At 34.1% G+C, this 15,408-nt stretch overlaps 2 protein-coding genes across 2 annotated transcripts; both read right to left on the bottom strand.

Annotated features, from left to right (window-relative positions):
* Positions 1-1,548: 1,548 nt before the first annotated feature.
* Positions 1,549-3,060, bottom strand: LOC133335434 (uncharacterized). The gene is made up of 3 exons (XM_061543707.1): positions 2,856-3,060; positions 1,805-2,668; positions 1,549-1,742 (listed from the first exon to the last, which is right to left on the bottom strand). The coding sequence occupies exons 1-3, from the start codon at positions 3,058-3,060 to the stop codon at positions 1,549-1,551; spliced, it is 1,263 nt and encodes a 420-aa protein (XP_061399691.1).
* A 9,671-nt stretch (positions 3,061-12,731) lies between these two features.
* On the bottom strand, positions 12,732-13,565 carry LOC133335433 (uncharacterized). Its single transcript, XM_061543706.1, has 3 exons — positions 13,214-13,565; positions 12,988-13,164; positions 12,732-12,925 (listed from the first exon to the last, which is right to left on the bottom strand). Exons 1-3 carry the CDS (start codon positions 13,563-13,565, stop codon positions 12,732-12,734), a joined length of 723 nt encoding a protein of 240 aa, XP_061399690.1.
* Between the last annotated feature and the right edge of the window lie 1,843 nt (positions 13,566-15,408).

Genomic DNA, 15,408 nt, shown 5'->3' with positions numbered 1-15,408 from the left:
GCAGGGCGTAATCGTCGGATTTACTTACGCCTGTCCCTTTCCATCGCATTTCCTGTAAGGCAATAATATCGGCTTTGTACTTCTTGAGTATATCCGCCAAAGCGAATACTGCGCCTGTTCTGTACAACATGCGCACATTCCAAGTGCAGATTCGCAGCTCGTGGTCTTTTATACGTTTGCGGGGGTCGTCAACATTAGGGGGGTTTGGTTTTCTTTTTCTTTGCTTTTTCATAGTAGGTTGGGTTTTCCGAGAGTGTGCAACTAACCCGACGCCTCAACCCATTTTTTATAGTTCTTATGGGTGAACTCGCGGCACTTATTAGCTCACTATTTCATCGGGTGATGAGAATAGCTCCCCAGGTGGCACCGCGGGGAGGTCAGTGTCCACAATTGAGATGAAAGAGGGACCAAGATAAGCCTGGGCTTCGCCATGTTAAAGCCAATCAAAGCCGTTGCTTGGTATCTATCATCCCCTACACCACCCCCCAAATCGGTACGATGTGTCAAATTTCACGTAAATCACAAATTTGGTCCTTCTTTTACATTGAATATGACGAAAATATACATGGGAGCTATATCTAAATCTGAACCCATATTCACGAATTTATTACCATATATGACTAAAAAGCCAAGAGATTTGCTACTCAATAAGAGCTAAGTACTAATTTACAGCCAATTAGGTCGAAAAATGCGATCAAAACCTCCGAAATACTGATAATTGGGGTTACCATTATGTGGGGGCTACCAGAAAAAGTGGACCTATATTTATAATTTTTAGTGGAGAAATTTAGTACCCAATAAGAACCCAATTCGGTTAAAAAACGCGCTCAAAAACCCCAAAATAGCGAAAATTTGGGCGTGCCCTTATATGGGAGCTATGCATAAACGTCAAATCTTCCACCTAAAAATTATCAATGTCGCTTTACGTTTTGTACTTAGCGGGTCAAATGAACCAAGTCTTTTGGTTGCAAAGAGACAAATTTGCATGCTCACTTCTGGAAAATATGATCCGATGAGCTGCTGACTATTAATCTAATATCGATTCTATTTATGTATATGTTGATATCATGATATCACACGAGATGCTGCAAACATAGCGAAGTATGGCCCACGCTCAGAATACAAATCACAGAAAGTTAAAGCTCAGTGGCCTTTGTGTAAGGTATCATATGCTCGGCCCTACTATACCGACCATATCACTCCGCTCATTGATTTTTAATGGAATTTTAAAAGAAAATTTACCACTCCCATATATACAATCTTTTGTGATCGATTCTGACTATAAATGGTCGTGCGTTTAAATAGATATGGCAATCTTATTAATTGATTTTACTATGATTTTTACACGCAAATTAAAAATAGAGAGATAGATACAATTTTTATACATATACAAAAATTACGCGGTAAAATTTTTTTGATATTTATTTTAGTAATTTTCTAATATTGCACTATTAAACAATATAAACTAACACATATTAATTAAAATTTTTCTAATTTAAAATAGTTACACAAATTGCAAAAACAACACTTGATCACTACGATGATAAATTAATAATCAAGCAATCCACGATTCAATAGCCATGGTAATATAGCTTCCATGTGTCTACGATAGCGGGGATTCGAATACATTTGTCTCTTGAATGCGATACCAGCATCAGTTTCGCCCATAAAATTATCAAGGCTGGCATTTTCATTGGGATCACATAAAACGGCAGACATTACGCCGGCCACGGTGGAAAAGGCTAAAAATGGATTAATTAGTTTTACATTAGGGCGAAAGCATAGCTTTATAGAATACACATACCCCATATGCCATCCTTATAGAGCATCAAATGTAAATCCTTTAACGATGGTATTTTCTTTGGATACTTCAATAATTTCAAATTCTCCTCCAAATGTTGATGATAGTAGGCAATAAGATAGTCAAATTGCTTTAACTTTATTTCATATTGTGTAGAGGATAAAATGAAATACCACAAATCTTGAGCCGGTGATGTATAACGAGGTATTTGATAATCCACAAAGTAGGTTTCGAGAATCTCACCCGTATCTTCGTCATGACAGAACATAATATTATTTACCCACGAATCACCATGATTGAGAACCTTAAAATCATCATCATATTTAAACTCGGCCGTTTTAAACATCACTTCCGCAATATGACCATACAAATCTGTAACTTTCTCATAATACAATTCCGAATTTGAATAATCCTTAAGACATTCGAAAAATATCTTTTTTGAAGAATCATACATTCCCTTGATTAAGTCAAATGATTTGGTTCGGATATAGCCGTCATTGTATAGATCTAAGTACATGCCTTTAGTGGCAACTCTCACAGCCGAGGCAGCATGCCATTGGGCCATTTTCTTAAGTAAACTCTTAGCATGAGCCATATCGAGACCTGCCAAGCGATCGGCATTACGAAAGCCTTTCTCTTTAAGATTTTCCAATAAAATGTAGGCTTGATCGGTGGGTAGGGAGTACGATTTTGCACCAAACTTCACATTCACACCTGCATCGGCATATATTTGTTCTAATTCCGGCACAACTTCAGAATACATGCCTTTTTCGCAACCAAATATATCATGAGTTTCCATCATTTCACGGAAGAGATCAGTGTCATGGCCAACTTTTAGCATGAAACTTATCGGTTTCGTGGATTCATCTGAAATGAAGTATAATTAAAAAAAAAGAAACTCAATATAAAACATCTAGAGGTACCGGATTATGTCTGTGTAAATTATTGACCGGAATATTGTATTTAATTTTAATTTAAATGTTCCCTTATAATGTAGGCTATGAAACTTTTGATCCGAACTTAATTCCTATTTTAAATAATCACCGCATATTACCTTTCAATTTAACGACAAATTCCGCCTTAAGCATAACGGTACAATAATTTTCACCTGGCGCCAAAGCACCATTAACTTTAAAATCCACAATTTCATTATATTCCGATTCGACCTCCCTCAAAGCCTCCTCAAATAGTTTTGCTTCAATCCATTTCGGAACATTTGAAGCGCCTGAATCATTGTTGTTATTATTATTAGCACCCATCGATTATATTGTTATAGCACGTCAATTGAATTCGTAAAACAAGATTTGCGGCACGCGTTAGTTTATGCCAACTGTTTGGACACCCGCCGCGACAATCAACAAATGTGTTTCTTAAACGACTGTAAAAGCTTATCTGACAGAACGTTCAAAACAAATTCTCAACTTATACAAGTGCTTGAGATACACTATTCCACTATCTACTCAATGCAACGACGACAAACATGACTGGTGAAATTTTATTGTTGTTGTTGCTATTGCTTTAACTCTTCAAATATAAATTTCATCATATTCGAAAAGCTTTTTGATTTGTTTATTAACAGAGACGTTGCTAAATAAGCTCAAGCACTAGAGTTTTGAACTATTGCGAAGCGAATTTGTGTTCTATTTCGCGAAGTGAAAGATGTGTTTAAAACAATTCGTACCCCCTCATGAGAGACCCTCACTGCTAAAAGCTGTAACTTGATTCTGTTTTGATCGAATATTTTCTCATATAGATATTTTCGCTCGTGATCACAAAACCGTCGCCTAAAATGTATAAAGGAATGATATATTGGAGATTTGAAATAATATGATTTTTTATACCCTTCACCACACTGTGGTACAGGGTATTATGTCTTTGAGCATATGTTTGTAACAGGCAAAAGGAATCCAGATAGACCCATGGTTCCTTTTAAGAATATGCATAGAATCACTTTCTGAGTCGATTTATGCATGTCCGTCCGCCCGTCCGTCCTGTTGATGTTAAATTGTAAACAAAGTACATGTTGCATTTATGATCCGATTTGGATGAAATTTGGCAAAGTTAACTTATTTGGCCCAAGGACGAACCCTATTGAAATTGGTTCAGATTTAGATATAGCTCCCGTATACATTTTCGTCAGATTTAATTTAAATGGTGCACAAAAGCCCCTATATTTCTTTCGATTTGCACGAAATTACAGTGTACTGAATTGAGTCTAGAATGATGTGTGTTAAGTTTCCTGAAAATCGGTTTAAATTTAGATAGCATATGAGCACTAAAGCAGCGTTATTTCTTTCGATTTGCCCGAAATTTGGCATAGCGTACTGTTTTGAGTCTAGAGTAATGTGTGCTAAGATTCGTGAAAATCGGTTCAGATTTATATATAGCTCCTATATGTATTTTCATCCAATTTTATGCACGAAATTCGGTACAGTGTACTGAATTGAGTCTAGAATGATGTGTGTTAAGTATCCTGAAAATCATTTTAGATTTAGATATAGCTCACATATATATTTTCGTCAGATTTTATGTTAATGGAGCACCAAAGCTGCTATATTTTCTTCGATTTGTACGAAATTTGGCATAACGTAATGATTGGAGTCTAGAGTAATGTGTGCTAAGATTTATGAAAATCGGCTCAGATTATATATATTTTCGTCCGAAGAATCAAATTTAGGATTGACACGAAATTTTGCACAACGTATTTAAGTTGGTATAGCCTAGCACGTGTTAAATTAATATATTTAATTGAGCCTAGAATATTGCGTTTTGTACAAATTGTTTAGGAGCAAATGTTGCTCCCAAATATATTTTCGACTGACTGACCAAAAAATAAATGAAAAATGTACCAATTGAGAATAGATTTTGAACAGCGCTCTGTGTTGGTGACATTATTATTATTTATTAATTTAAATGATATTTTTCTTTTTTTATTATTTATTAATTTAATTGATAATTTTCCTGTACAACAAGACAAAAGTCTTATTAGTGGCGCATAATGATTAGTTTGATTTACATTGGTTTACAAAATATTGTCCCATTGCACAAAAACAACTCTAAATCTGCCCTAATGAAATGGAATTTGTCATATGTTGCCGAGGACATGTGTGTGAATTGGTGTACCCAATAAAAATCCAAAAATCCAATCAATACTAGTAACTGTCAGTATGTCCTATGGTGGGGGATATCGAAAGTTCGACCAGGCCGAATTAAGGTTTTTTTCACTTGTTTAACTTAAGGGGACCCCCATTCTCGGGGTCAAAATTTTTTTGATTTAATTCGATTCTATAATAATTCAAGAATGTCTCTACAAAATTTCATGTGAAAATCTCAAGAACTGAAGATATAGCCGATTTATTGTGTCAGCATAAAGTGACGGCTAAAGGGCTTCTCAAACGGGGGCACGATAACTCAAAAACTAATAACCCAATCGATTCCAAATTTTTACACGTTTCTCTGTGAGTGTATAGCTATCGTAAGAACTAGGATAAAGCCAATCGGTGAAGATATTCCTTATTATACCCTACACAACTATGTTGTCAGGGTATTATAGCTTTGTGCAGCCCCAAAAATTTGTAACGCCGCGAAATATTGGTCGTAGACCCACCTTTAAGTATACCGATCGTCATATCTCGACTAGCTGAGTCGATCTAGACATGTGTGTCCGTCCGTCCGTCTGTCCATTATAATTTGTAAACACGATACAGGCCACAGTTATGGACCAATCTTCACGAAATTTTGCATGTCGGTAGGGTTCGGCCCAATGAAGACCCCTATTGTTTTTGGAAAAGATCGGTTAATATTTAGGAGATGAAATGGACCAAATACTAAATTTTTGTCGGTTTTTCTGGTCGCTCCAGAGGCCGCAATTATGGCCCAAACACCGAAATTTTGCATGGAGTCTCTGGTCGGGCCAGAGAATAAGCATGCATGTTTTGATAAAGATCGGTCAATATTTAGCGGGTCAAATGGACCCTAACTTTTGTGTGAAAAATGACAAAATTTGTATTCTACACCGTATATGTTTACTCCTGAAGGACATAGACCCAAAATGTTGATAGTATATTAAAGAGGAGTGGTTGACCTTTAAATCGATACCAAATATATTGTCGTATGTACCCGGATGTGGGAGTTACCCATAAATATTTGCAGGTGGTTACGTATTCATATATTATTTAGTAACCCATTACCGCACTAAAGGGCGGAAATATAGAGCTGATCGCTTTGAAGTTTTTCATGAGGATCCAGATATGGTCAAGGACAACGCCCATAATTTTCGGTGGTGATCAGATAGTAATTTTTGGATAAAGTGGACGAAAACTTATTTTTTTGTGTAATTTGAAGTCGATCTATAGGCCACAATTGATAGCCGAACTTTTCAACCCGAAGGGTGAAGGGAATCTAGACAAGAAATTAGAAAGGCTGTACTGAATATTAGTAACATTTGTTGACCTCTAGTCCGTCAATAGGGTGCAAATATCGCGAAATATTGCCCAACCTCAGAACGTAAAACCTCAGAAAGTTAGACTTTCGTGGAAGTTGTGTAGGGTATCATATGGTCGGCCCCGTCCGACTATACTGCTCTGCTCACTGGTTTTTTAACTTGGTTTTTGGTCAAAAATCGGCGATTTTCCAAAAATATTTTTTTAAAGGTCCGCCATTTTGTTAATTTTAGAGCGAAGTCAATAATCCTAGTTCATACGAGAGCCAGACATGTACTCTTTCTAACACCGTTGGATTCCGATGTTCCAGTGAGGAGTTATCATGCCTTTTTAAGGACTTTTCTTTAATTACAAAAAACAACAACAAAGCAATAACAAAAAATTTTTGTAATTTATTTTTCTTCTCTTTTAAATCTTCAAATATATATGTGCAAAGTTACAAACCTTAACAAGCATTTGCCAGCCCATTGAAAATCTTGAAAAATTAAAAACGAGAATGGGTGGGGTTCCCTTAAAACGGTTTGTAAGGATCACTCACGGTTTGAAAAGGTGTATCTTGGAAATGTCTAATGAAAAAAGTTTTCATATATTGTAAAAATTTCTTCAGATCTAATTATACATCCGAATATTTATGGCTTAGTTAGAAATTGAAAAATTGCGTTCAGATAATTCAAATTATCTGAACATGTGAAGATGTCGTTAAGTTCGACCGGGCGGACCTTCACCACGAGGTGGATCTTCAAAATATCTAAAATCGATCGATACCAACTAGCTAGAACCTTGAACTTAAGATAATGTCGAGTGACCTTTATTATGTAGGAACACCTACTTATCGTGAATATGGTCTACGAAGAATTTTTTACTCATTAGTGCCTGGGAATATAAAATTACAGCTACTTCGTATTGACTACAAATAAATTACCTTTTTTATTTATGGTGGTGACTACAGAGGCCTATTTGTATAAAGCGTAAACGCTATAACACAAGGGATATAGTGCAAATTGAGTCTTCGATAGCTCCAAAACAAGCGAACGAAGAGTTCTTGTGATCGCAAAAGAGATACTAGTAATGTCAATCAGCATACGTGATTGATCCAGCTCGGAAAGTTGAGTCAGAACATATTAAACTTATAGAGGACATTTGCTAAAATCCCATTTCCAATACCAACCAAAAATATCCTGTCGATAGAAAAGAATGGAATTGGACGGAATTAAATATAAATAAATTTAAAATTTTAGACTCTGCCAAATGTCGTGTAAATCGGACAATCATTGATAGATTAGTGCACCATTTACATAAAATCTAATGAACATCTATGTCGGAGCTGTATCTAAATCTGGACCGATATTAATGAAACTTAGCATAATTAAATATATTTTTTATAGCAGCGTATTTTGTCAACAGGTGCGTCACGTTTAGGCGTAATTATAATATAACGGTACCTCGAGTGTCGGTATTTTGAATTGTGTCATTTTGACAATTTTTAAGCTACTTCTCGTTTTTGTTGATGAACTTCACATTACAGCTGATATTTTTTTGTAAATGTTGCCAGAATCAACTTTTGTGAGGACTGTCATCGTTAAGTATTATGTATTTACTAGCCGAACCCGTGGCGCTTCGACGCCCCTACTAAAGTAATTGACATAGGATAGTTCACGTAGAAAACTTTTTTTATTTAGTTTAAAATCTACTATTTGATGGCATTTGACCCTTCTGCCAAACTTATATTTTCTTCAATATTCACATGTTTTTCACATTAATCGTTCAAAAAGTAATACAATCCTTCATTTCAATATCCACCAACCTTTATATCTGTATTCTCAGCTGTGTCCCATACTCTCTCTGAATAATATAGCATAGATCCCTGCTGTATAATCCTAGTTAAGTTGGAATTTTGTATCTTTAATTGTTTCATTGCCTAAAAAGGTTTTTAAGGGAACCCCACCCATTCTCGATTTTAATTTTTCAAGATTTTCAATGGGCTGGTAAATCAATACTAATGCTTGTTAAGGTTTGTAACTTTGCACATATATATTTGAAGATTTAAAAGAGAAGAAAAATATTTTACAAAAAATGTTATAATTGTTTTGTTGTTGTTTTTTGTAATTAAAGAGAAGTCCTTATTTTTGATGGCGGGCGTGATAACTCCTCGTATGAACTAGGATTATTGACTTCGCTCTAAAATTAAAAAAAGCCGCACCTTTGAAAAAATATTTTTGGAAAATCGCCGATTTTTGACCAAAAAACCAAGTTAAAAAATAAGGAAGATCTTCACCGATTGGCTTTATCCTAGTTTATACGATAGCTATACACTCACAGAGAAACGTGTAAAAATTTGGAATCGATTGGGTTATTAGTTTTTGAGCTATCGTGCCCGCCATTCGCAAAAGAGAAAAACGCGTTTAAAGTTTGAGAAGCCCTTTTAGCCGTCACTTGATGTAGACGCAATAAATCGGCTATATTTTCAAGAGTTTTTGAGATTTTCACTTGAAATTTTGTAGGAACATTCTTAAATTAGTGTAGAATCTAATTAAATAAAAAAAATTGACCCCGGGAATGGGGGGGGGGGTCCCCTTAAAAGAATGTATTGCCGAACCTAAATTGTCTTAGCTGTATATAGTATCTTAGTATTTTTAAGAAACCGAAATAGTTTTAGCCATATCCGTTTAGTCAACTATACTTAATTTCTGGTAATGAACACATTTTGTTTTTATGTCATCTAGGATGATAACCCACCACAGATTTCAGCTTCTTTATTACTTTGAATCCACAATCCGAATTTCGATTTTAGTTATATATCGTATATTGCTGGAGGATATTTTTATTGAATTCATAGTAATTTTCTCCAATAATGGTAGAATTATTAAAATTCCAAAAATTTTCAAAATTGATATGTTTTTTTCACAAACTGACAAAATGTAAAAATTATAATGTCAATTTTTTTTTTTCATTTTACACAATTTTTATTTCAACATGTGATTATAATGGAGGAACTAAAAACAGCAGACGTCAGTGGAATTACTGAACTGGTGGTTATTATCATTACTGATAATGTCATAATAAAACCAAAAATTATGAGTCGAAAGTTATTGATTTGGACCAATTTTTTACTTTCTGGTCGTTGAAGATTGGATCTGTAATTATCTGAGTATAACACACACTTTCATGAGCCGATTTATTCTACATATTCAGATATATGCATAGAAAATGAATATTAGTTCAGAGGTATATCAACTGTTGATGATATCGACATCCCGAAATTTTGGAAGTTGATCTTGTCTATCTTACTTCAATTCGATTTTATGACTGACTGAGAAATTGTCTGTGCAGTCTATTCAGCGATTTTTTTTTTGTCTATTTCATATGTATAGATAGATGCAATGCAATGGGGAGTACATTACCGGCATTGTACCACGCCATTTTTTATAGGGATGATGCATATTTGTAAGGAAGATTGTCAGAGAAATTTTGAAGTGGAACTCTGTAACCCTTCTTAAGATAGCCTATGTTACTTCTATCGGATAGCATGAGGTACTGTAAAAATTTCAGTAAAATCTGTTTAGCGAGTTTTGACTCTTCATATGTAGATTATTAAAGTACAACGGATAATGCATTTATCTCCAACCGTACCGCGCTAATTTTTTAATGGATGATGTGTATATACGCCTACGTTATTCAGGCAGATTTTGAAGACGGTATCTGTAACCGTTCTTAAGGTATACCCATATAACATGATCAGAAATTTTGAGGTATGTTCACTATTGATGATACAACTCTTCATCCACGTAGAATTTTTGAAGTTTATATAGCCTATGTTATTTTCATGGCATACCACGACATACTGTGTAAATCTCATGAAAATCTGTTCAGCGGTTTTGGCGTCTTTCGGTAACATACAAACAAACAATTTTTTTCTCTTATATATATAGATGTAGCATTTTCGTTATAACCAAATTAAAATAAATGTAAACTGAAAGTTGGGACTGAATAGAAAGTTCGTTAGGAACAAAGGTCGCTATATCCGTAGTTCGCCATAAGAGTCAACATTTCTATGATAAACATTTCACAAAACCGGCTTTGGGGTTTTCCAATTTAGGATCGTATCTCTCCCATTGATGACATATTTATACCTTTAGTTATAATCCCTGTATAGATTATGTCCCAAACATCACATGTCACAAACATTATTTATTAACTCAAGTTTGTGGCTATTCTGAATTATATGTTATTTCGAGTAATTGTTGTATATCACCGCAAACTTATTGAAACTATTATTCTCACCTTTTAATTTGATGATTATTTCAGCCTTTAGCATACCACATGCATAATTTTTAACCGGTGGCAATAATTTCTGAAAATACCAAATCCATCACTTTAAGACTTTCTTCTTCAATCCATTTGGGAACAATTAAAAGAACTGTGCCGTTACTATTATTGTTATCACACATTTATATAATTTTTTATTATAGATATCTTTTTTTCGTATATGATTTCGACTTATGAATCAACAATGAGCATGTTACATGCTGGACATTTGGTCCAGCTCTTTTATTGTATTTACAACTTATAAACTTATTTTTGCTTATTGACGTTTTTATATTCTTCACCACACAGATTGATATATGCCAAATTTTGTTGAAATCGGTTCAGATTAGATATAGCTCCCATATATAGTTTCGTCCGATTTTACGTAAATTGTGCACCATACTGTCAATGTTTGTCCGATTGAGACAAAATTTTTCACATTACTGCTGGCTGGCGTCAGCGAAATTTGGATGAAATCGATTCAGATTTAGATATAGCTCCCATATATTTTTTCGTCAGATTTTATGTAAATGTCGCAACGAGAAGTCTATGTTTGTTCTATATTCACGAAATGTAGCATCAGGTATGGAATTTAGTCTAGAATGCGTGGGTAAGTTCGAAATCGGTTTAGATTTTTATATAGCTCACATATATACTTGAGTCCCATTTTATGTAAATGATGCACCATAGATCCTGTTCTATTAGCACGATATTTTGTTGTTGAAATCGGTTCAGATGTAGATATAGCTCCCTGCAAATGGAGGTGCGTATGTCTTTTCGATTTAAACTTATGTGCTTTTCACATTTGATTTGACCAGTAAAAATTGTTTGTACGCGCTAAAGGGGAATTCACATAAATTCTTAAGCTAGCGTTCGCAAACTACCGATACTATCGATGGTTTCAGACTTTTTTCTTTCATAAATACTTTTTTGTGATATGAACATACATCGCAAAAATTAAATTTGACAAAAAAAAAATTAACAGCCTGTTTTTGTAAAATTCTAAACGAACGAATTCGAGTGACTTACGACCAAACTCCTTGGTTTTGAAAAATATGTCATTTATTTTTGTTTTGAATCAAAAAATATTTGTTTACATAAACGAAGGTTTGGTCGTAAGTCGCTCGAATTCGTTCGTTTAGAATTTTACAAAAAACAGGCTGTAAGTGCATAAAATTTTAAATCGTGATAAATGGAATAAAATCGTGTAAAAAAAATTAAAAATAGTCAGTTTTTTTAAAAAACTTTCAATTTTCAAACCGTGTTATATTAAAACCGTGTACAAAAAGACCGTGTAAAAGGTGTATATATATTCATACGATTTCATCAAAATGATGTACCAAGTAACTAAAGTTTGTCCGCTTAGGACGAATTTGTGCACTACGTACAAAATTGAACCTAGAATAACGTGTATTGGATTTTGTGTCGAGCCAAATTTTGGATAGCGCACTGTGTTGCAGCATACCAAATGGTGGATGCCATGGTTGCTCAAATACGTCCATTTATATATAGATTTTATACATATTTTGCTCAATGATTGACATTCAATTTTTCATAAATTTCAGATTGGTACGTGTATGGGTTGTTTTAATTTAGTTCAAATATCTATGTATTTCACGCTGTTAATTTCGTCCGATTCCATTTCAATGGTCCTACAAAGATGTTATGTATATTCTATCTAAAGTATATTGTACATATGAGCATCTCTTGAACGTCCACAAAGTGTTGATGGGATGATATAGTCGGCCCGTCCGACTTTTCCTTACTGGTTTCTTTTAATTTAATGACTACAGAAATAAAAACTGGGAAATCAAAAATATCGCGTAAATGACCCAGAAAAATCTTTCGCAAAAAAGGACAGACCAAATTTTAGAATTTAGATATTTTTTATTTATGTAAAGAATATTTAAAGTTTAAAATGTTCACACAATTCCCATACTTACGAATGATGTCTAAAGTCATGTATATTTGAAGTCTCGTGAGTGACTGCTGTAAAAATGTATATATGGTGAATTGTAAAAATTTAAGTGTATTTGATTTATTTAAAATTTAAAGTAAATATTATTTACTGTAAGCACTACTGCAATTTATAAAATTGCTAATGATAAATATTAGGCATTACAATTAATATTTTTCTAATTAAAGAATTCCCAGCAACAATACTTGATCATCACAATGATAACTTAAAAATCAAGCAATCCACGATTCAATAGCCATGGTAATATAGCCTCCATGTGTTTACGATAACGGTAATTCGAATACATTTGTCTCTTCAATGCGGTACCAGCATCAGTATCGCCAACAATATTGTCAATGCTCGCATTTTTATTGAGATCACATAAAACGCCTGACATTGCGCCGGTAACGGTGGTAAAGGCTGGAAAAATAAAACGAATTAGTAATTCATTAAAGGAAATGAAACTTTTGTGGAATATTTACCCCATATTCCATCCTTGTAGAGCATTAACTGTAAATCCTTTAATGATGGTATCTTCTTCGAATACTTCAGCAATTTCAAATTCTCGTCCAAATGTGGATGATAGTAGGCAATAAGATAATCAAATTGCCTTAACTTTATTTCATACTGGGTGGAGGATAGAATGAAATACCACAAATCTTGAACCGGTGATTTGATAATCAACAAAGTAGGATTCGAGAATCTCACCCGTATCTTCGTCATGACAGAACATAATATTATTTACCCACAAATCACCATGATTGAGAACCTTAAAATCATCATCGTATTTAGACTCGGCCGTTTTAAAAATTTCGTCGGCAAGATGACGATACAAATCTGTAACTTTTTCATAATACAATTCCGAATTTGAATATTCCTTAAGACATTCGAAAAATATCTTTTGCGGCGAATCATACATTGACTTCATTAAGTCAAAGGATTTGGTTCGTATATAGCCGTAATTGTACAATTCTAAATACATGCCTTTAGTGGCAACTCTTACGGCCGAGGCAGCATGCCCTTGGGCAATTTTCTTGAGTACACTTTTAGCATGATCCATATCTAGACCTTCCAGACGATTGACATTACGAAAGCCTTTTTTTCAAGATTTTCCAATAAAATGTAGGGTTGATCGGTGGGTAGGGAGTACGATTTTGCACCAAACTTCACATTCACAACTGCATCGGCATATATTTGTTCTAATTCCTGCAAAACGTCAGAATACATGCCTCTTTCGCAACCAAATATATCCAGAGTTTTCAGCATTTCGCGGTTATCGGTTTCGTTGAATTATCTGAAATTAATAATAATTAAAAGAATTAATATAAAACAAATTTGACTTTACTACTTTCCTGATGGTTATACCCTTCACCACACGGTGGTACAGGGTATTATGTGTTTGTGCATATGTTTGTAAGAGGCAAAAGGAAACGAGATAGACCCATAGTTCCTTTTGAGAATATGATGCCCCAAAGTCCCTATATATCGTTCGATTTACAAGAAATTTGGCATAACGAACTGAATTGAGTCTAGAATGATGTCTGCCAAGTTTCGTGAAAATCGGTCTAGATTTAGATATAGCTCCCATATATATTTTCGTCCGATTTCATGTAAATGGTGCACCAAAGTCCCTATATATCTTTCGATTTGCACGAAATTTGGCATAGCGTACTGAATTGAGCCTAGAATGATGCCTGCCAAGTTTCGTTAAAATCGGTCCAAAGTGATGTCTGCCAAGTTTCGAGAAAATCGATCCAGATTCAGATATATCTCCCATATATATATTTTCGTCCGATTTAATGTGAATGGTGCACCAAAGTTCATATATATCCTTCGATTTGCACGAAATTTTGCATAACGTACTGAATTAAGCCTAGAGTGATGTCGGACAAGTTATGTGAAAATCGATCAAGGTTTAGATATAGCTCCCATATATATTGTCGTCCGATTTAATGTAAACTTAGTCCAGAATGATGTGTGCCAAATTTCGTGAAAATCGGTTGAGATTTAGATATAGCTCACTTTTATTATAGATTGATTTTAAGTAATTGACGGATCAAGGAACCAATAGGCTGATAGGAACAAATCGTACTGAAATTAGTATAACCTAACCTGTGACAAGTTTCGTTGAAATCGCTTCATATTTGGATATAGCTTCCATATATATTTTCGCCCGATTTTAAGTAACTATCACATATTTTATTTCATCCAATTTCATGTTAATAGTCCTAGGAACACCTAAATAAGATCCCAATAAAAAAATAACTAAAAAAGCTTAACCCATTCGAAAGCTATAACGAATTTACTATGATTATTTTAGATAGATTATCATTTAAGCATGGATTTAAATATATATTATTTTAATGTATATATAATTTTGAGTTCCTACATCTAGACCAGATCCGCATAGACTAATTTAAAACAAAAAACCTCGCGATAGTCCAATTTTTTAATAAGTTACAGAGCTATCTTTGGATGGGTACAAATGTACCACGGTTATTGATATACGTATACTTTTTTGGTTATTGACCGTAGGGTTAATATTTTTCCGACCCGCAACCACATTTTTGTATATGGCAATCTTGTTCTCTATATGTGTAAACCACTTTGGCTTGCTTTTTCAGTTGTCGAAAAATTGTGCATGGGTGACCATGTTTTCTCAGTGTCATTGTAAACTTTTATTCATTTGGTTTTAAGGGCGCAGTTTTCTTTCGTCAAACAATTTTTTTGTATTCCAACAATCATTTCAAACATAACTAATGTAATTTCTTTCATATATATTTATTACAAAAAAAGTTATTTTAAATTTCCGTAAAATGCCATGGGTGGGGCACCTTTTAACATGCCCATTATACTTGAGTAAAAAAAGGAGTTTTTAACTTTTGCTTTGATTTCTCAAAATT

This window comes from Musca vetustissima, unplaced genomic scaffold (genome assembly GCF_032173495.1).
Source record: "Musca vetustissima isolate MV318-11 ecotype Yass unplaced genomic scaffold, APGP_CSIRO_Mvet_v1 utg76473, whole genome shotgun sequence".
NCBI classification, from domain to species: Eukaryota; Metazoa; Arthropoda; class Insecta; order Diptera; family Muscidae; genus Musca; species Musca vetustissima.
Note: the sequence above shows the minus strand (reverse complement) of the source record. Positions and strands in the feature narration are given on the sequence as shown.